Here is a 23,911-nt window from a genome sequence, read left to right on the forward strand (position 1 = left end):
AGGACTCCACACAGGACCCCCACACAGGACTCCACACAGGACCCTCACACAGGACTCCACACAGGACCCCCACACAGGACCCCACACAGGACCCCACACAGGACCCCCACACAGGACCCCCACACAGGACTCCACACAGGACCCTCACACAGGACTCCACACAGGACCCCCACACAGGACCCCCACACAGGACCCCACACAGGACCCCACACAGGACCCCACACAGGACCCCACAAGGACTCCCCAGCACACAGAAGTCCGCACACCCCACCACCAGTGGGACCAGCATGGCCTCCTCTTTCCCCTTCTCGAGCTGTGCTCTGCGTTCTCTTCAGCTGGAGACTGAGGAGCAAGAGAAGTGGGAAATTCGGAGAAAACTGTCCCGATTGGCCTTGAGGCCCTTCCTCCACCACCATCAGCCTGCGGACAGACCGCCACCGCCACCTCCTCGCCTCTGTGCCGACCCACTGCTTCTCATGGCGCCCTTCACCGGACACCAGGAAAACCTACAAGAGCTCCTGGGTAAAGAAAACTCTGCAAACCTGCTGGTGCCTACACGGAAGCACGACCTGCGATGGAGCAGTGAACAGGCAGGTGAGTGCACAGGTGGAGCAGTATATGTACAGCGTGGCGGTATATGTACAGTGTGGTGATATATGTACAGCGTGGCGGTATATGTACAGTGTGGGGATATATGTACAGTGTGGTGGTATATGTACAGTGTGGTGGTATATGTACAGTGTGGTGGTATATGTACAGTGTGGCGGTATATGTACAGTGTGGGGATATATGTACAGTGTGGTGGTATATGTACAGTGTGGTGGTATATGTACAGTGTGGCGGTATATGTACAGTGTGGGGATATATGTACAGTGTGGTGGTATATGTACAGTGTGGCGGTATATGTACAGTGTGATGGTATATGTACAGTGTGGTGGTATATGTACAGTGTGGGGATATATGTACAGTGTGGTGGTATATGTACAGTGTGATGGTATATGTACAGTGTGGGGATATATGTACAGTGTGGTGGTATATGTACAGTGTGGTGGTATATGTACAGCGTGGTGGTATATGTACAGTGTGGCGGTATATGTACAGTGTGGGGATATATGTACAGTGTGGTGGTATATGTACAGTGTGGTGGTATATGTACAGTGTGGCGGTATATGTACAGTGTGGGGATATATGTACAGTGTGGTGGTATATGTACAGTGTGGCGGTATATGTACAGTGTGATGGTATATGTACAGTGTGGTGGTATATGTACAGTGTGGGGATATATGTACAGTGTGGTGGTATATGTACAGTGTGGCGGTATATGTACAGTGTGATGGTATATGTACAGTGTGGTGGTATATGTACAGTGTGGTGATATATGTACAGTGTGGGGGTATATGTACAGTGTGGTGGTATATGTACAGTGTGGTGATATATGTACAGTGTGGCGGTATATGTACAGTGTGGGGATATATGTACAGTGTGGTGGTATATGTACAGTGTGGCGGTATATGTACAGTGTGATGGTATATGTACAGTGTGGTGGTATATGTACAGTGTGGTGGTATATGTACAGTGTGGCGGTATATGTACAGTGTGGTGGTATATGTACAGCGTGGTGGTATATGTACAGTGTGGTGGTATATGTACAGTGTGGTGATATATGTGCAGTGTGGTGATATATGTACAGCGTGGTGGTATATGTACAGTGTGGTGGTATATGTACAGTGTGGTGATATATGTGCAGTGTGGTGGTATATGTACAGTGTGGTGGTATATGTACAGTGTGGTGATATATGTGCAGTGTGGTGGTATATGTACAGTGTGGCGGTATATGTACAGCGTGGTGGTATATGTACAGTGTGGGGATATATGTACAGTGTGGCGGTATATGTACAGTGTGGGGATATATGTACAGTGTGGTGGTATATGTACAGTGTGGTGGTATATGTACAGTGTGGCGGTATATGTACAGTGTGGGGATATATGTACAGTGTGGTGGTATATGTACAGTGTGGCGGTATATGTACAGTGTGATGGTATATGTACAGTGTGGCGGTATATGTACAGTGTGGCGGTATATGTACAGTGTGATGGTATATGTACAGTGTGGTGGTATATGTACAGCGTGGTGGTATATGTACAGTGTGGCGGTATATGTACAGTGTGATGGTATATGTACAGTGTGGTGGTATATGTACAGTGTGGTGGTATATGTACAGTGTGATGGTATATGTACAGTGTGGTGGTATATGTACAGTGTGGCGGTATATGTACAGTGTGGTATATGTACAGTGTGGCGGTATATGTACAGTGTGGGGATATATGTACAGTGTGGTGGTATATGTACAGTGTGGCGGTATATGTACAGTGTGGTGGTATATGTACAGTGTGGCGGTATATGTACAGTGTGGTGGTATATGTACAGTGTGGCGGTATATGTACAGTGTGGCGGTATATGTACAGTGTGGTGGTATATGTACAGTGTGGTGGTATATGTACAGCGTGGCGGTATATGTACAGTGTGGGGATATATGTACAGTGTGGCGGTATATGTACAGTGTGGGGATATATGTACAATGTGGCGGTATATGTACAGTGTGGTGGTATATGTACAGCGTGGTGGTATATGTACAGTGTGGCGGTATATGTACAGTGTGGTGGTATATGTACAGTGTGGCGGTATATGTACAGTGTGGCGGTATATGTACAGTGTGGGGATATATGTACAGTGTGGCGGTATATGTACAGTGTGGGGATATATGTACAGTGTGGCGGTATATGTACAGTGTGGCGGTATATGTACAGTGTGGTGGTATATGTACAGTGTGGTGATATATGTACAGTGTGGCGGTATATGTACAGTGTGGTGGTATATGTACAGCGTGGTGGTATATGTACAGTGTGGGGATATATGTACAGTGTGGCGGTATATGTACAGTGTGGTGGTATATGTACAGTGTGGCGGTATATGTACAGTGTGGCGGTATATGTACAGTGTGGTGGTATATGTACAGTGTGGCGGTATATGTACAGTGTGGCGGTATATGTACAGTGTGGCGGTATATGTACAGTGTGGTGGTATATGTACAGTGTGGTGGTATATGTACAGTGTGGTGGTATATGTACAGCGTGGCGGTATATGTACAGTGTGGGGATATATGTACAGTGTGGCGGTATATGTACAGTGTGGCGGTATATGTACAGTGTGGGGATATATGTACAGTGTGGTGGTATATGTACAGTGTGGCGGTATATGTACAGTGTGGTGGTATATGTACAGTGTGGTGGTATATGTACAGTGTGGCGGTATATGTACAGTGTGGGGATATATGTACAATGTGGCGGTATATGTACAGTGTGGTGGTATATGTACAGCGTGGTGGTATATGTACAGTGTGGCGGTATATGTACAGTGTGGTGGTATATGTACAGTGTGGCGGTATATGTACAGTGTGGCGGTATATGTACAGTGTGGGGATATATGTACAGTGTGGCGGTATATGTACAGTGTGGTGGTATATGTACAGTGTGGTGGTATATGTACAGTGTGGTGATATATGTACAGTGTGGCGGTATATGTACAGTGTGGGGATATATGTACAGTGTGGCGGTATATGTACAGTGTGGTGGTATATGTACAGTGTGGTGGTATATGTACAGTGTGGTGGTATATGTACAGTGTGGTGGTATATGTACAGCGTGGTGGTATATGTACAGTGTGGGGATATATGTACAGTGTGGCGGTATATGTACAGTGTGGTGGTATATGTACAGTGTGGCGGTATATGTACAGTGTGGCGGTATATGTACAGTGTGGTGGTATATGTACAGTGTGGTGGTATATGTACAGTGTGGCGGTATATGTACAGTGTGGTGGTATATGTACAGTGTGGTGGTATATGTACAGTGTGGTGGTATATGTACAGTGTGGGGATATATGTACAGTGTGGCGGTATATGTACAGTGTGGTGGTATATGTACAGTGTGGCGGTATGTGTACAGTGTGGCGGTATATGTACAGTGTGGCGGTATGTGTACAGTGTGGCGGTATGTGTACAGTGTGGCGGTATATGTACAGTGTGGCGGTATATGTACAGTGTGGCGGTATATGTACAGTGTGGTGATATATGTACAGTGTGGTGGTATATGTACAGTGTGGCGGTATATGTACAGTGTGGTGGTATATGTACAGTGTGGTGGTATATGTACAGTGTGGGGATATATGTACAGCGTGGTGGTATATGTACAGCGTGGTGGTATATGTACAGTGTGGTGGTATATGTACAGTGTGGGGGTATATGTACAGTGTGGCGGTATATGTACAGTGTGGTATATGTACAGTGTGGTGGTATATGTACAGTGTGGTGGTATATGTACAGTGTGGCGGTATATGTACAGCGTGGTGGTATATGTACAGTGTTGTGATATATGTACAGTGTGGTGGTATATGTACAGTGTGGGGATATATGTACAGTGTGGCGGTATATGTACAGTGTGGTATATGTACAGTGTGGTGGTATATGTACAGCGTGGTGGTATATGTACAGTGTGGTGATATATGTACAGTGTGGTGGTATATGTACAGTGTGGGGATATATGTACAGTGTGGCGGTATATGTACAGTGTGGTATATGTACAGTGTGGTGGTATATGTACAGTGTGGTGGTATATGTACAGTGTGGCGGTATATGTACAGTGTGGTGGTATATGTACAGTGTGGTGGTATATGTACAGTGTGGCGGTATATGTACAGTGTGGGGATATATGTACAGTGTGGTGGTATATGGACAGTGTGGCGGAATATGTACAGTGTGGGGGTATATGTACAGTGTGGCGGTATATGTACAGTGTGGTGGTATATGTACAGTGTGGGGATATATGTACAGTGTGGTGGTATATGTACAGTGTGGCGGTATATGTACAGTGTGGGGATATATGTACAGTGTGGTGGTATATGTACAGCGTGGTGGTATATGTACAGTGTGGGGATATATGTACAGTGTGGCGGTATATGTACAGTGTGGGAGTATATGTACAGTGTGGCGGTATATGTACAGTGTGGGGATATATGTACAGTGTGGTGGTATATGTACAGTGTGGCGGTATATGTACAGTGTGGGGATATATGTACAATGTGGGGATATATGTACAGTGTGGCGGTATATGTACAGTGTGGTGGTATATGTACAGTGTGGTGGTATATGTACAGCGTGGGGATATATGTACAGTGTGGTGGTATATGTACAGTGTGGGGGTATATGTACAGTGTGGGGATATATGTACAATGTGGGGATATATGTACAGCGTGGTGGTATATGTACAGTGTGGTGGTATATGTACAGCGTGGGGATATATGTACAGTGTGGTGGTATATGTACAGTGTGGTGGTATATGTACAGTGTGGGGATATATGTACAGTGTGGCGGTATATGTACAGTGTGGTGGTATATGTACAGTGTGGCGGTATATGTACAGTGTGGTGGTATATGTACAGTGTGGGGGTATATGTACAGTGTGGGGATATACGTACAGTGTGGTGGTATATGTACAGTGTGGGGGTATATGTACAGTGTGGTGGTATATGTACAGTGTGGTGGTATATGTACAGCGTGGTGGTATATGTACAGTGTGGGGATATATGTACAGTGTGGCGGTATATGTACAGTGTGGTATATGTACAGTGTGGTGGTATATGTACAGTGTGGTGGTATATGTACAGTGTGGGGATATATGTACAGTGTGGCGGTATATGTACAGTGTGGTATATGTACAGTGTGGTGGTATATGTACAGTGTGGGGATATATGTACAGTGTGGGGATATATGTACAGTGTGGTGGTATATGTACAGTGTGGTGATATATGTACAGTTTGGGGGTATATGTACAGTGTGGCGGTATATGTACAGTGTGGCGGTATATGTACAGTGTGGCGGTATATGTACAGTGTGGTGATATATGTACAGTGTGGGGATATATGTACAGTGTGGGGATATATGTACAGTGTGGTGGTATATGTACAGTGTGGTGGTATATGTACAGTGTGGTGGTATATGTACAGTGTGGTGGTATATGTACAGTGTGGGGATATATGTACAGTGTGGGGATATATGTACAGTGTGGTGGTATATGTACAGTGTGGGGATATATGTACAGTGTGGTGGTATATGTACAGTGTGGCGGTATATGTACAGTGTGGGGGTATATGTACAGTGTGGGGATATATGTATAGTGTGGCGGTATATGTACAGTGTGGTGATATATGTACAGTGTGGTGGTATATGTACAGTGTGGGGATATATGTACAGTGTGGCGGTATATGTACAGTGTGGTGATATATGTACAGCGTGGTGGTATATGTACAGTGTGGGGATATATGTACAGTGTGGCGGTATATGTACAGTGTGGTGATATATGTACAGTGTGGTGGTATATGTACAGTGTGGGGATATATGTACAGTGTGGCGGTATATGTAAAGTGTGGAGATATATGTACAGTGTGGTGGTATATGTACAGTGTGGGGGTATATGTACAGTTTGGTGGTATATGTACAGTGTGGTGATATATGTACAGTGTGGTGGTATATGTACAGTGTGGGGATATATGTACAGTGTGGCGGTATATGTACAGCGTGGTGATATATGTACAGCGTGGGGATATATGTACAGTGTGGTGGTATATGTACAGTGTGGTGGTATATGTACAGTGTGGTGATATATGTACAGTGTGGTGGTATATGTACAGTGTGGCGGTATATGTACAGTGTGGTGGTATATGTACAGTGTGGTGATATATGTACAGTGTGGTGGTATATGTACAGTGTGGTGGTATATGTACAGTGTGGCGGTATATGTACAGTGTGGGGATATATGTACAGCGTGGTGGTATATGTACAGCGTGGGGATATATGTACAGTGTGGCGGTATATGTACAGTGTGGCGGTATATGTACAGTGTGGTAGTATATGTACAGTGTGGGGATATATGTACAGTGTGGTGGTATATGTACAGCGTGGGGATATATGTACAGTGTGATGGTATATGTACAGCGTGGTGGTATATGTACAGTGTGGCGGTATATGTACAGTGTGGGGATATATGTACAGTGTGGGGATATATGTACAGTGTGGCGGTATATGTACAGTGTGGGGATATATGTACAGTTTGGTGGTATATGTACAGTGTGGGGATATATGTACAGTGTGGTGGTATATGTACAGTGTGGTGGTATATGTACAGTGTGGCGGTATATGTACAGTGTGGTGGTATATGTACAGTGTGGCGGTATATGTACAGTGTGGCGGTATATGTACAGCGTGGTGATATTTGTACAGTGTTGCGGTATATGTACAGCGTGGTGGTATATGTACAGTGTGGCGGTATATGTACAGTGTGGTGATATATGTACAGCGTGGTGATATTTGTACAGTGTGGGGGTATATGTACAGTGTGGGGGTATATGTACAGCGTGGTGATATATGTACAGTGTGGCGGTATATGTACAGTGTGGCGGTATATGTACAGTGTGGGGGTATATGTACAGTGTGGCGGTATATGTACAGTGTGGGGGTATATGTACAGTGTGGCGGTATATGTACAGCGTGGTGATATTTGTACAGTGTGGCGGTATATGTACAGTGTGGCGGTATATGTACAGTGTGGGGGTATATGTACAGTGTGGCGGTATATGTACAGTGTGGTGGTATTTGTACAGTGTGGGGGTATATGTACAGTGTGGTGGTATATGTACAGTGTGGTGGTATATGTACAGTGTGGCGGTATATGTACAGTGTGGCGGTATATGTACAGTGTGGTGGTATTTGTACAGTGTGGGGGTATATGTACAGTGTGGTGGTATATGTACAGTGTGGTGGTATATGTACAGCGTGGTGGTATATGTACAGTGTGGCGGTATATGCACAGTGTGGGGATATATGTACAGTGTGGTGGTATATGTACAGTGTGGTGGTATATGTACAGTGTGGCGGTATATGTACAGTGTGGTGGTATATGTACAGTGTGGGGGTATATGTACAGTGTGGTGGTATATGTACAGTGTGGTGGTATATGTACAGTGTGGGGATATATGTACAGTGTGGCGGTATATGTACAGTGTGGTGGTATATGTACAGTGTGGGGGTATATGTACAGCGTGGTGGTATATGTACAGTGTGGGGATATATGTACAGCGTGGTATATGTACAGTGTGGGGGTATATGTACAGCGTGGTGGTATATGTACAGCGTGGCGGTATATGTACAGCGTGGTGGTATATGTACAGTGTGGTGGTATATGTACAGTGTGGCGGTATATGTACAGTGTGGGGATATATGTACAGTGTGGTGGTATATGTACAGTGTGGTGGTATATGTACAGTGTGGGGGTATATGTACAGTGTGGAGGTATATGTACAGTGTGGGGATATATGTACAGTGTGGTGGTATATGTACAGTGTGGTATATGTACAGTGTGGGGGTATATGTACAGTGTGGGGATATATGTACAGTGTGGTGGTATATGTACAGTGTGGGGATATATGTACAGTGTGGTGGTATATGTACAGTGTGGCGGTATATGTACAGTGTGGTGGTATATGTACAGTGTGGTGGTATATGTACAGTGTGGGGGTATATGTACAGCGTGGTGGTATATGTACAGCGTGGCGGTATATGTACAGCGTGGTGGTATATGTACAGTGTGGTGGTATATGTACAGTGTGGCGGTATATGTACAGTGTGGGGATATATGTACAGTGTGGCGGTATATGTACAGCGTGGTGGTATATGTACAGTGTGGGGATATATGTACAGTGTGGCGGTATATGTACAGTGTGGCGGTATATGTACAGTGTGGCGGTATATGTACAGTGTGGGGGTATATGTACAGTGTGGCGGTATATGTACAGTGTGGCGGTATATGTACAGTGTGGTGGTATATGTACAGTGTGGGGATATATGTACAGTGTGGTGGTATATGTACAGTGTGGGGGTATATGTACAGTGTGGTGGTATATGTACAGTGTGGTGGTATATGTACAGTGTGGTGATATATGTACAGTGTGGTGGTATATGTACAGTGTGGCGGTATATGTACAGTGTGGTGGTATATGTACAGTGTGGTGGTATATGTACAGTGTGGGGATATATGTACAGTGTGGTGGTATATGTACAGTGTGGCGGTATATGTACAGTGTGGCGGTATATGTACAGTGTGGTGGTATATGTACAGTGTGGTGGTATATGTACAGTGTGGGGATATATGTACAGTGTGGTGGTATATGTACAGTGTGGTGGTATATGTACAGTGTGGGGATATATGTACAGTGTGGTGGTATATGTACAGTGTGGTGGTATATGTACAGTGTGGGGATATATGTACAGTGTGGCGGTATATGTACAGTGTGGCGGTATATGTACAGTGTGGTGATATATGTACAGTGTGGTGGTATATGTACAGTGTGGCGGTATATGTACAGTGTGGTGGTATATGTACAGTGTGGGGGTATATGTACAGTGTGGGGGTATATGTACAGTGTGGGGATATATGTACAGTGTGGCGGTATATGTACAGTGTGGCGGTATATGTACAGTGTGGTGATATATGTACAGTGTGGGGGTATATGTACAGCGTGGTGGTATATGTACAGTGTGGCGGTATATGTACAGTGTGGTGGTATATGTACAGTGTGGCGGTATATGTACAGTGTGGCGGTATATGTACAGTGTGGGGGTATATGTACAGTGTGGGGGTATATGTACAGTGTGGCGGTATATGTACAGTGTGGCGGTATATGTACAGTGTGGGGGTATATGTACAGTGTGGGGATATATGTACAGTGTGGTGGTATATGTACAGTGTGGCGATAGCGTGTATAGGATAGCGTGTGTAGGATAGCAGTGCGGTGTCGCTGTTTGTGTATAATATGTGTTAGACTAGTGTGTAATATAGAAAAATCTGCTGAGTCCTACTTGGGTCCTGTACACATTAGGATAGCAGTGCGGTGTCGCTGTTTGTGTATAATATGTGTTAGACTAGTGTGTAATATAGAAAAATCTGCTGAGTCCTACTTGGGTCCTGTACACATTAGGATAGCAGTGCGGTGTCACTGTTTGTGTATAATATGTGTTAGACTAGTGTGTATATAGAAAAATCTGCTGACTCCTACTTGGGTCCTGTACACATTAGGATAGCGGTGCGGTGTCGCTGTTTGTGTATAATATGTGTTAGACTAGTGTGTAATATAGAAAAATCTGCTGACTCCTACTTGGGTCCTGTACACATTAGGATAGCGGTGCGGTGTCGCTGTTTGTGTATAATATGTGTTAGACTAGTGTGTAATATAGAAAAATCTGCTGACTCCTACTTGGGTCCTGTACACATTAGGATAGCAGTGCGGTGTCGCTGTTTGTGTATAATATGTGTTAGACTAGTGTGTAATATAGAAAAATCTGCTGACTCCTACTTGGGTCCTGTACACATTAGGATAGCAGTGCGGTGTCGCTGTTTGTGTATAATATGTGTTAGACTAGTGTGTAATATAGAAAAATCTGCTGACTCCTACTTGGGTCCTGTACACATTAGGATAGCAGTGCGGTGTCGCTGTTTGTGTATAATATGTGTTAGACTAGTGTGTAATATAGAAAAATCTGCTGAGTCCTACTTGGGTCCTGTACACATTAGGATAGCAGTGCGGTGTCGCTGTTTGTGTATAATATGTGTTAGACTAGTGTGTAATATAGAAATATCTGCTGAGTCCTACTTGGGTCCTGTACACATTAGGATAGCGGTGCGGTGTCACTGTTTGTGTATAATATGTGTTAGACTAGTGTGTAATATAGAAAAATCTGCTGAGTCCTACTTGGGTCCTGTACACATTAGGATAGCGGTGCGGTGTCGCTGTTTGTGTATAATATGTGTTAGACTAGTGTGTAATATAGAAAAATCTGCTGACTCCTACTTGGGTCCTGTACACATTAGGATAGCAGTGCGGTGTCGCTGTTTGTGTATAATATGTGTTAGACTAGTGTGTAATATAGAAAAATCTGCTGACTCCTACTTGGGTCCTGTACACATTAGGATAGCGGTGCGGTGTCGCTGTTTGTGTATAATATGTGTTAGACTAGTGTGTAATATAGAAATATCTGCTGACTCCTACTTGGGTCCTGTACACATTAGGATAGCAGTGCGGTGTCGCTGTTTGTGTATAATATGTGTTAGACTAGTGTGTAATATAGAAAAATCTGCTGACTCCTACTTGGGTCCTGTACACATTAGGATAGCAGTGCGGTGTCGCTGTTTGTGTATAATATGTGTTAGACTAGTGTGTAATATAGAAAAATCTGCTGACTCCTACTTGGGTCCTGTACACATTAGGATAGCAGTGCGGTGTCGCTGTTTGTGTATAATATGTGTTAGACTAGTGTGTAATATAGAAAAATCTGCTGACTCCTACTTGGGTCCTGTACACATTAGGATAGCGGTGCGGTGTCGCTGTTTGTGTATAATATGTGTTAGACTAGAGTATAATATAGAAAAATCTGATGAGTCCTACTTGGGTCCTGTACACATTAGGATAGCAGTGCGGTGTCGCTGTTTGTGTATAATATGTGTTAGACTAGTGTGTAATATAGAAAAATCTGCTGAGTCCTACTTGGGTCCTGTACACATTAGGATAGCAGTGCGGTGTCGCTGTTTGTGTATAATATGTGTTAGACTAGTGTGTAATATAGAAAAATCTGCTGAGTCCTACTTGGGTCCTGTACACATTAGGATAGCAGTGCGGTGTCGCTGTTTGTGTATAATATGTGTTAGACTAGTGTGTAATATAGAAAAATCTGATGACTCCTACTTGGGTCCTGTACACATTAGGATAGCGGTGCGGTGTCGCTGTTTGTGTATAATATGTGTTAGACTAGTGTGTAATATAGAAAAATCTGCTGACTCCTACTTGGGTCCTGTACACATTAGGATAGCAGTGCGGTGTCGCTGTTTGTGTATAATATGTGTTAGACTAGTTTGTAATATAGAAAAATCTGCTGACTCCTACTTGGGTCCTGTACACATTAGGATAGCAGTGCAGTGTCGCTGTTTGTGTATAATATGTGTTAGACTAGTTTGTAATATAGAAAAATCTGCTGACTCCTACTTGGGTCCTGTACACATTAGGATAGCAGTGCGGTGTCGCTGTTTGTGTATAATATGTGTTAGACTAGTGTGTAATATAGAAAAATCTGCTGACTCCTACTTGGGTCCTGTACACATTAGGATAGCAGTGCAGTGTCGCTGTTTGTGTATAATATGTGTTAGACTAGTGTGTAATATAGAAAAATCTGCTGACTCCTACTTGGGTCCTGTACACATTAGGATAGTGGTGCGGTGTCGCTGTTTGTGTATAATATGTGTTAGACTAGTGTGTAATATAGAAAAATCTGCTGACTCCTACTTGGGTCCTGTACACATTAGGATAGCAGTGCGATGTGACTGTTTGTGTATAATATGTGTTAGACTAGTGTGTAATATAGAAAAATCTGCTGACTCCTACTTGGGTCCTGTACACATTAGGATAGCGGTGCGGTGTCGCTGTTTGTGTATAATATGTGTTAGACTAGTTTGTAATATAGAAAAATCTGCTGACTCCTACTTGGGTCCTGTACACATTAGGATAGCGGTGCGGTGTCGCTGTTTGTGTATAATATGTGTTAGACTAGTGTGTAATATAGAAAAATCTGCTGAGTCCTACTTGGGTCCTGTACACATTAGGATAGCGGTGCGGTGTCGCTGTTTGTGTATAATATGTGTTAGACTAGTGTGTAATATAGAAAAATCTGCTGACTCCTACTTGGGTCCTGTACACATTAGGATAGCGGTGCAGTGTCGCTGTTTGTGTATAATATGCGTTAGACTAGTGTGTAATATAGAAATATCTGCTGACTCCTACTTGGGTCCTGTACACATTAGGATAGCGGTGCAGTGTCGCTGTTTGTGTATAATATGTGTTAGACTAGTGTGTAATATAGAAATATCTGCTGACTCCTACTTGGGTCCTGTACACATTAGGATAGCAGTGCGGTGTCGCTGTTTGTGTATAATATGCGTTAGACTAGTGTGTAATATAGAAATATCTGCTGACTCCTACTTGGGTCCTGTACACATTAGGATAGCGGTGCGGTGTCGCTGTTTGTGTATAATATGTGTTAGACTAGTGTGTAATATAGAAATATCTGCTGACTCCTACTTGGGTCCTGTACACATTAGGATAGCAGTGCGGTGTCGCTGTTTGTGTATAATATGCGTTAGACTAGTGTGTAATATAGAAATATCTGCTGACTCCTACTTGGGTCCTGTACACATTAGGATAGCAGTGCGGTGTCGCTGTTTGTGTATAATATGCGTTAGACTAGTGTGTAATATAGAAATATCTGCTGACTCCTACTTGGGTCCTGTACACATTAGGATAGCGGTGCAGTGTCGCTGTTTGTGTATAATATGTGTTAGACTAGTGTGTAATATAGAAATATCTGATGACTCCTACTTGGGTCCTGTACACATTAGGATAGCGGTGCAGTGTCGCTGTTTGTGTATAATATGTGTTAGACTAGTGTGTAATATAGAAAAATCTGCTGACTCCTACTTGGGTCCTGTACACATTAGGATAGCAGTGCGGTGTCGCTGTTTGTGTATAATATGCGTTAGACTAGTGTGTAATATAGAAATATCTGCTGACTCCTACTTGGGTCCTGTACACATTAGGATAGCGGTGCAGTGTCGCTGTTTGTGTATAATATGCGTTAGACTAGTGTGTAATATAGAAATATCTGCTGACTCCTACTTGGGTCCTGTACACATTAGGATAGCAGTGCGGTGTCGCTGTTTGTGTATAATATGTGTTAGACTAGTGTGTAATATAGAAAAATCTGCTGACTCCTACTTGGGTCCTGTACACATTAGGATAGCGGTGCAGTGTCGCTGTTTGTGTATAATATGTGTTAGACTAGTGTGTAATATAGAAAAATCTGCTGACTCCTACTTGGGTCCTGTACACATTAGGATAGCGGTGCGGTGTCGCTGTTTGTGTATAATATGTGTTAGACTAGTGTGTAATATAGAAATATCTGATGACTCCTACTTGGGTCCTGTACACATTAGGATAGCGGTGCGGTGTCGCTGTTTGTGTATAATATGTGTTAGACTAGTGTGTAATATAGAAAAATCTGCTGAGTCCTACTTGGGTCCTGTACACATTAGGATAGCGGTGCAGTGTCGCTGTTTGTGTATAATATGTGTTAGACTAGTGTGTAATATAGAAAAATCTGCTGACTCCTACTTGGGTCCTGTACACATTAGGATAGCAGTGCGGTGTCGCTGTTTGTGTATAATATGTGTTAGACTAGTGTGTAATATAGAAAAATCTGCTGACTCCTACTTGGGTCCTGTACACATTAGGATAGCGGTGCGGTGTCGCTGTTTGTGTATAATATGTGTTAGACTAGTGTGTAATATAGAAAAATCTGCTGACTCCTACTTGGGTCCTGTACACATTAGGATAGCAGTGCAGTGTCGCTGTTTGTGTATAATATGTGTTAGACTAGTGTGTAATATAGAAAAATCTGCTGACTCCTACTTGGGTCCTGTACACATTAGGATAGCAGTGCGGTGTCGCTGTTTGTGTATAATATGTGTTAGACTAGTGTGTAATATAGAAAAATCTGCTGACTCCTACTTGGGTCCTGTACACATTAGGATAGCAGTGCGGTGTCGCTGTTTGTGTATAATATGCGTTAGACTAGTGTGTAATATAGAAAAATCTGCTGACTCCTACTTGGGTCCTGTACACATTAGGATAGCAGTGCAGTGTCGCTGTTTGTGTATAATATGTGTTAGACTAGTGTGTAATATAGAAATATCTGCTGAGTCCTACTTGGGTCCTGTACACATTAGGATAGCGGTGCGGTGTCACTGTTTGTGTATAATATGTGTTAGACTAGTGTGTAATATAGAAAAATCTGCTGACTCCTACTTGGGTCCTGTACACATTAGGATAGCAGTGCGGTGTCGCTGTTTGTGTATAATATGTGTTAGACTAGTGTGTAATATAGAAAAATCTGCTGACTCCTACTTGTGTCCTGTACACATTAGGATAGCAGTGCGGTGTCGCTGTTTGTGTATAATATGTGTTAGACTAGTGTGTAATATAGAAAAATCTGCTGACTCCTACTTGGGTCCTGTACACATTAGGATAGCAGTGCGGTGTCGCTGTTTGTGTATAATATGTGTTAGACTAGTGTGTAATATAGAAAAATCTGCTGACTCCTACTTGTGTCCTGTACACATTAGGATAGCAGTGCGGTGTCGCTGTTTGTGTATAATATGTGTTAGACTAGTGTGTAATATAGAAAAATCTGCTGACTCCTACTTGGGTCCTGTACACATTAGGATAGCAGTGCGGTGTCGCTGTTTGTGTATAATATGTGTTAGACTAGTGTGTAATATAGAAAAATCTGCTGAGTCCTACTTGGGTCCTGTACACATTAGGATAGCGGTGCGGTGTCGCTGTTTGTGTATAATATGTGTTATACTAGTGTGTAATATAGAAAAATCTGCTGACTCCTACTTGGGTCCTGTACACATTAGGATAGCGGTGCGGTGTCGCTGTTTGTGTATAATATGTGTTAGACTAGTGTGTAATATAGAAAAATCTGCTGACTCCTACTTGGGTCCTGTACACATTAGGATAGCAGTGCGGTGTCGCTGTTTGTGTATAATATGTGTTAGACTAGTGTGTAATATAGAAAAATCTGCTGACTCCTACTTGGGTCCTGTACACATTAGGATAGCGGTGCGGTGTCGCTGTTTGTGTATAATATGTGTTAGACTAGTGTGTAATATAGAAAAATCTGCTGACTCCTACTTGGGTCCTGTACACATTAGGATAGCGGTGCGGTGTCACTGTTTGTGTATAATATGTGTTAGACTAGTGTGTAATATAGAAAAATCTGCTGACTCCTACTTGGGTCCTGTACACATTAGGATAGCAGTGCGGTGTCGCTGTTTGTGTATAATATGTGTTAGACTAGTGTGTAATATAGAAAAATCTGCTGACTCCTACTTGGGTCCTGTACACATTAGGATAGCAGTGCGGTGTCACTGTTTGTGTATAATATGTGTTAGACTAGTGTGTAATATAGAAATATCTGATGAGTCCTACTTGTGTCCTGTACACATTAGGATAGCAGTGCGGTGTCGCTGTTTGTGTATAATATGTGTTAGACTAGTGTGTAATATAGAAAAATCTGCTGACTCCTACTTGGGTCCTGTACACATTAGGATAGCGGTGCGGTGTCGCTGTTTGTGTATAATATGTGTTAGACTAGTGTGTAATATAGAAAAATCTGCTGAGTCCTACTTGGGTCCTGTACACATTAGGATAGCGGTGCGGTGTCGCTGTTTGTGTATAATATGTGTTAGACTAGTGTGTAATATAGAAAAATCTGCTGACTCCTACTTGGGTCCTGTACACATTAGGATAGCAGTGCGGTGTCGCTGTTTGTGTATAATATGTGTTAGACTAGTGTGTAATATAGAAAAATCTGCTGACTCCTACTTGGGTCCTGTACACATTAGGATAGCAGTGCGGTGTCACTGTTTGTGTATAATATGCGTTAGACTAGTGTGTAATATAGAAAAATCTGCTGACTCCTACTTGGGTCCTGTACACATTAGGATAGCGGTGCGGTGTCGCTGTTTGTGTATAATATGTGTTAGACTAGTGTGTAATATAGAAAAATCTGCTGACTCCTACTTGGGTCCTGTACACATTAGGATAGCAGTGCGGTGTCGCTGTTTGTGTATAATATGTGTTAGACTAGTGTGTAATATAGAAAAATCTGCTGACTCCTACTTGGGTCCTGTACACATTAGGATAGCGGTGCGGTGTCGCTGTTTGTGTATAATATGTGTTAGACTAGTGTGTAATATAGAAAAATCTGCTGACTCCTACTTGGGTCCTGTACACATTAGGATAGCAGTGCGGTGTCGCTGTTTGTGTATAATATGTGTTAGACTAGTGTGTAATATAGAAAAATCTGCTGACTCCTACTTGGGTCCTGTACACATTAGGATAGCAGTGCGGTGTCACTGTTTGTGTATAATATGTGTTAGACTAGTGTGTAATATAGAAAAATCTGCTGACTCCTACTTGGGTCCTGTACACATTAGGATAGCAGTGCGGTGTCACTGTTTGTGTATAATATGTGTTAGACTAGTGTGTAATATAGAAAAATCTGCTGACTCCTACTTGGGTCCTATACACATTAGGATAGCAGTGCGGTGTCGCTGTTTGTGTATAATATGTGTTAGACTAGTGTGTAATATAGAAAAATCTGCTGACTCCTACTTGGGTCCTGTACACATTAGGATAGCAGTGCGGTGTCGCTGTTTGTGTATAATATGTGTTAGACTAGTGTGTAATATAGAAAAATCTGCTGACTCCTACTTGGGTCCTATACACATTAGGATAGCAGTGCGGTGTCGCTGTTTGTGTATAATATGTGTTAGACTAGTGTGTAATATAGAAAAATCTGCTGACTCCTACTTGGGTCCTGTACACATTAGGATAGCGGTGCGGTGTCGCTGTTTGTGTATAATATGTGTTAGACTAGTGTGTAATATAGAAATATCTGATGAGTCCTACTTGTGTCCTGTACACATTAGGATAGCAGTGCGGTGTCGCTGTTTGTGTATAATATGTGTTAGACTAGTGTGTAATATAGAAAAATCTGCTGACTCCTACTTGGGTCCTGTACACATTAGGATAGCGGTGCGGTGTCGCTGTTTGTGTATAATATGTGTTAGACTAGTGTGTAATATAGAAAAATCTGCTGAGTCCTACTTGGGTCCTGTACACATTAGGATAGCGGTGCGGTGTCGCTGTTTGTGTATAATATGTGTTAGACTAGTGTGTAATATAGAAAAATCTGCTGACTCCTACTTGGGTCCTGTACACATTAGGATAGCAGTGCGGTGTCGCTGTTTGTGTATAATATGTGTTAGACTAGTGTGTAATATAGAAAAATCTGCTGAGTCCTACTTGGGTCCTGTACACATTAGGATAGCAGTGCGGTGTCGCTGTTTGTGTATAATATGTGTTAGACTAGTGTGTAATATAGAAAAATCTGCTGACTCCTACTTGGGTCCTGTACACATTAGGATAGCGGTGCGGTGTCGCTGTTTGTGTATAATATGTGTTAGACTAGTGTGTAATATAGAAAAATCTGATGAGTCCTACTTGGGTCCTGTACACATTAGGATAGCGGTGCGGTGTCGCTGTTTGTGTATAATATGTGTTAGACTAGTGTGTAATATAGAAAAATCTGCTGACTCCTACTTGGGTCCTGTACACATTAGGATAGCAGTGCGGTGTCGCTGTTTGTGTATAATATGCGTTAGACTAGTGTGTAATATAGAAAAATCTGCTGACTCCTACTTGGGTCCTGTACACATTAGGATAGCGGTGCGGTGTCGCTGTTTGTGTATAATATGTGTTAGACTAGTGTGTAATATAGAAAAATCTGCTGACTCCTACTTGGGTCCTGTACACATTAGGATAGCGGTGCGGTGTCGCTGTTTGTGTATAATATGTGTTAGACTAGTGTGTAATATAGAAAAATCTGCTGACTCCTACTTGGGTCCTGTACACATTAGGATAGCAGTGCGGTGTCACTGTTTGTGTATAATATGTGTTAGACTAGTGTGTAATATAGAAATATCTGCTGACTCCTACTTGTGTCCTGTACACATTAGGATAGCAGTGCGGTGTCGCTGTTTGTGTATAATATGTGTTAGACTAGTGTGTAATATAGAAAAATCTGCTGACTCCTACTTGGGTCCTGTACACATTAGGATAGCGGTGCGGTGTCGCTGTTTGTGTATAATATGTGTTAGACTAGTGTGTAATATAGAAAAATCTGCTGACTCCTACTTGGGTCCTGTACACATTAGGATAGCGGTGCGGTGTCGCTGTTTGTGTATAATATGTGTTAGACTAGTGTGTAATATAGAAAAATCTGCTGACTCCTACTTGGGTCCTGTACACATTAGGATAGCAGTGCGGTGTCGCTGTTTGTGTATAATATGTGTTAGACTAGTGTGTATATAGAAAAATCTGCTGACTCCTACTTGGGTCCTGTACACATTAGGATAGCAGTGCGGTGTCGCTGTTTGTGTATAATATGCGTTAGACTAGTGTGTAATATAGAAAAATCTGCTGACTCCTACTTGGGTCCTGTACACATTAGGATAGCAGTGCGGTGTCGCTGTTTGTGTATAATATGTGTTAGACTAGTGTGTAATATAGAAAAATCTGCTGACTCCTACTTGGGTCCTGTACACATTAGGATAGCAGTGCGGTGTCGCTGTTTGTGTATAATATGTGTTAGACTAGTGTGTAATATAGAAAAATCTGCTGACTCCTACTTGGGTCCTGTACACATTAGGATAGCAGTGCGGTGTCGCTGTTTGTGTATAATATGTGTTAGACTAGTGTGTAATATAGAAAAATCTGCTGACTCCTACTTGGGTCCTGTACACATTAGGATAGCAGTGCGGTGTCGCTGTTTGTGTATAATATGTGTTAGACTAGTGTGTAATATAGAAATATCTGCTGAGTCCTACTTGGGTCCTGTACACATTAGGATAGCAGTGCGGTGTCGCTGTTTGTGTATAATATGTGTTAGACTAGTGTGTAATATAGAAAAATCTGCTGACTCCTACTTGGGTCCTGTACACATTAGGATAGCGGTGCGGTGTCGCTGTTTGTGTATAATATGTGTTAGACTAGTGTGTAATATAGAAAAATCTGATGAGTCCTACTTGGGTCCTGTACACATTAGGATAGCGGTGCGGTGTCGCTGTTTGTGTATAATATGTGTTAGACTAGTGTGTAATATAGAAAAATCTGCTGACTCCTACTTGGGTCCTGTACACATTAGGATAGCAGTGCGGTGTCGCTGTTTGTGTATAATATGCGTTAGACTAGTGTGTAATATAGAAAAATCTGCTGACTCCTACTTGGGTCCTGTACACATTAGGATAGCGGTGCGGTGTCGCTGTTTGTGTATAATATGTGTTAGACTAGTGTGTAATATAGAAAAATCTGCTGACTCCTACTTGGGTCCTGTACACATTAGGATAGCAGTGCGGTGTCACTGTTTGTGTATAATATGTGTTAGACTAGTGTGTAATATAGAAATATCTGCTGACTCCTACTTGTGTCCTGTACACATTAGGATAGCAGTGCGGTGTCGCTGTTTGTGTATAATATGTGTTAGACTAGTGTGTAATATAGAAAAATCTGCTGACTCCTACTTGGGTCCTGTACACATTAGGATAGCGGTGCGGTGTCGCTGTTTGTGTATAATATGTGTTAGACTAGTGTGTAATATAGAAAAATCTGCTGACTCCTACTTGGGTCCTGTACACATTAGGATAGCGGTGCGGTGTCGCTGTTTGTGTATAATATGTGTTAGACTAGTGTGTAATATAGAAAAATCTGCTGACTCCTACTTGGGTCCTGTACACATTAGGATAGCAGTGCGGTGTCGCTGTTAGTGTATAATATGTGTTAGACTAGTGTGTAATATAGAAAAATCTGCTGACTCCTACTTGGGTCCTGTACACATTAGGATAGCGGTGCGGTGTCGCTGTTTGTGTATAATATGTGTTAGACTAGTGTGTAATATAGAAAAATCTGCTGACTCCTACTTGGGTCCTGTACACATTAGGATAGCAGTGCGGTGTCGCTGTTTGTGTATAATATGTGTTAGACTAGTGTGTAATATAGAAAAATCTGCTGAGTCCTACTTGGGTCCTGTACACATTAGGATAGCAGTGCGGTGTCGCTGTTTGTGTATAATATGTGTTAGACTAGTGTGTAATATAGAAAAATCTGCTGACTCCTACTTGGGTCCTGTACACATTAGGATAGCAGTGCGGTGTCGCTGTTTGTGTATAATATGTGTTAGACTAGTGTGTAATATAGAAAAATCTGCTGACTCCTACTTGGGTCCTGTACACATTAGGATAGCAGTGCGGTGTCGCTGTTTGTGTATAATATGCGTTAGACTAGTGTGTAATATAGAAATATCTGATGAGTCCTACTTGGGTCCTGTACACATTAGGATAGCAGTGCGGTGTCGCTGTTTGTGTATAATATGTGTTAGACTAGTGTGTAATATAGAAAAATCTGCTGACTCCTACTTGGGTCCTGTACACATTAGGATAGCAGTGCGGTGTCGCTGTTTGTGTATAATATGTGTTAGACTAGTGTGTAATATAGAAAAATCTGCTGACTCCTACTTGGGTCCTGTACACATTAGGATAGCAGTGCGGTGTCGCTGTTTGTGTATAATATGTGTTAGACTAGTGTGTAATATAGAAAAATCTGCTGACTCCTACTTGGGTCCTGTACACATTAGGATAGCAGTGCGGTGTCGCTGTTTGTGTATAATATGCGTTAGACTAGTGTGTAATATAGAAATATCTGATGAGTCCTACTTGGGTCCTGTACACATTAGGATAGCAGTGCGGTGTCGCTGTTTGTGTATAATATGTGTTAGACTAGTGTGTAATATAGAAAAATCTGCTGACTCCTACTTGGGTCCTGTACACATTAGGATAGCAGTGCGGTGTCGCTGTTTGTGTATAATATGTGTTAGACTAGTGTGTAATATAGAAAAATCTGCTGACTCCTACTTGGGTCCTGTACACATTAGGATAGCGGTGCGGTGTCGCTGTTTGTGTATAATATGTGTTAGACTAGTGTGTAATATAGAAAAATCTGCTGACTCCTACTTGGGTCCTGTACACATTAGGATAGCAGTGCGGTGTCGCTGTTTGTGTATAATATGTGTTAGACTAGTGTGTAATATAGAAAAATCTGATGAGTCCTACTTGGGTCCTGTACACATTAGGATAGCGGTGCAGTGTCGCTGTTTGTGTATAATATGTGTTAGACTAGTGTGTAATATAGAAAAATCTGATGAGTCCTACTTGGGTCCTGTACACATTAGGATAGCGGTGCGGTGTCGCTGTTTGTGTATAATATGTGTTAGACTAGTGTGTAATATAGAAAAATCTGCTGACTCCTACTTGGGTCCTGTACACATTAGGATAGCAGTGCGGTGTCGCTGTTTGTGTATAATATGTGTTAGACTAGTGTGTAATATAGAAAAATCTGCTGACTCCTACTTGGGTCCTGTACACATTAGGATAGCAGTGCGGTGTCGCTGTTTGTGTATAATATGTGTTAGACTAGTGTGTAATATAGAAAAATCTGCTGAGTCCTACTTGGGTCCTGTACACATTAGGATAGCAGTGCGGTGTCGCTGTTTGTGTATAATATGTGTTAGACTAGTGTGTAATATAGAAATATCTGCTGACTCCTACTTGGGTCCTGTACACATTAGGATAGCGGTGCGGTGTCGCTGTTTGTGTATAATATGTGTTAGACTAGTGTGTAATATAGAAAAATCTGCTGACTCCTACTTGAGGTCCTGTACACATTAGGATAGCAGTGCGGTGTCGCTGTTTGTGTATAATATGTGTTAGACTAGTGTGTAATATAGAAAAATCTGCTGACTCCTACTTGGGTCCTGTACACATTAGGATAGCGGTGCGGTGTCGCTGTTTGTGTATAATATGTGTTAGACTAGTTTGTAATATAGAAAAATCTGCTGACTCCTACTTGGGTCCTGTACACATTAGGATAGCGGTGCGGTGTCGCTGTTTGTGTATAATATGTGTTAGACTAGTGTGTAATATAGAAAAATCTGATGAGTCCTACTTGGGTCCTGTACACATTAGGATAGCGGTGCGGTGTCGCTGTTTGTGTATAATATGTGTTAGACTAGTTTGTAATATAGAAAAATCTGATGAGTCCTACTTGGGTCCTGTACACATTAGGATAGCGGTGCGGTGTCGCTGTTTGTGTATAATATGTGTTAGACTAGTGTGTAATATAGAAATATCTGCTGACTCCTACTTGGGTCCTGTACACATTAGGATAGCGGTGCGGTGTCGCTGTTTGTGTATAATATGTGTTAGACTAGTGTGTAATATAGAAAAATCTGCTGACACCTACTTGGGTCCTGTACACATTAGGATAGCGGTGCGGTGTCGCTGTTTGTGTATAATATGTGTTAGACTAGTGTGTAATATAGAAAAATCTGCTGACTTCTACTTGGGTCCTGTACACATTAGGATAGCAGTGCGGTGTCGCTGTTTGTGTATAATATGTGTTAGACTAGTGTGTAATATAGAAAAATCTGCTGACTCCTACTTGGGTCCTGTACACATTAGGATAGCGGTGCGGTGTCGCTGTTTGTGTATAATATGTGTTAGACTAGTGTGTAATATAGAAAAATCTGCTGACTCCTACTTGGGTCCTGTACACATTAGGATAGCAGTGCGGTGTCGCTGTTTGTGTATAATATGTGTTAGACTAGTGTGTAATATAGAAAAATCTGCTGACTCCTACTTGGGTCCTGTACACATTAGGATAGCAGTGCGGTGTCGCTGTTTGTGTATAATATGTGTTAGACTAGTGTGTAATATAGAAAAATCTGCTGACTCCTACTTGGGTCCTGTACACATTAGGATAGCGGTGCGGTGTCGCTCTTTGTGTATAATATGTGTTAGACTAGTGTGTAATATAGAAAAATCTGCTGAGTCCTACTTGGGTCCTGTACACATTAGGATAGCGGTGCGGTGTCGCTGTTTGTGTATAATATGTGTTAGACTAGTGTGTAATATAGAAAAATCTGCTGACTCCTACTTGGGTCCTGTACACATTAGGATAGCAGTGCGGTGTCGCTGTTTGTGTATAATATGTGTTAGACTAGTGTGTAATATAGAAAAA

The 23,911-nt window shown here is 42.4% G+C and overlaps 1 protein-coding gene across 1 annotated transcript in view; it reads left to right on the forward strand.

Moving 5' to 3' along the window:
- The first annotated feature begins 269 nt into the window (after window positions 1-269).
- Window positions 270-23,911, forward strand: part of ASB10 (ankyrin repeat and SOCS box containing 10) — a 102,329-nt gene continuing 78,687 nt past the window's right edge. Inside the window, exon 1 of the mRNA XM_075262038.1 lies at window positions 270-594. Within this exon, the coding sequence (XP_075118139.1) occupies window positions 288-594 (307 nt within the window). The 5' untranslated portion in view covers window positions 270-287. The remainder of the gene's footprint in view (window positions 595-23,911) is intronic.

This window comes from Leptodactylus fuscus, unplaced genomic scaffold (genome assembly GCF_031893055.1).
Source record: "Leptodactylus fuscus isolate aLepFus1 unplaced genomic scaffold, aLepFus1.hap2 HAP2_SCAFFOLD_82, whole genome shotgun sequence".
Taxonomy (NCBI): Eukaryota; Metazoa; Chordata; class Amphibia; order Anura; family Leptodactylidae; genus Leptodactylus; species Leptodactylus fuscus.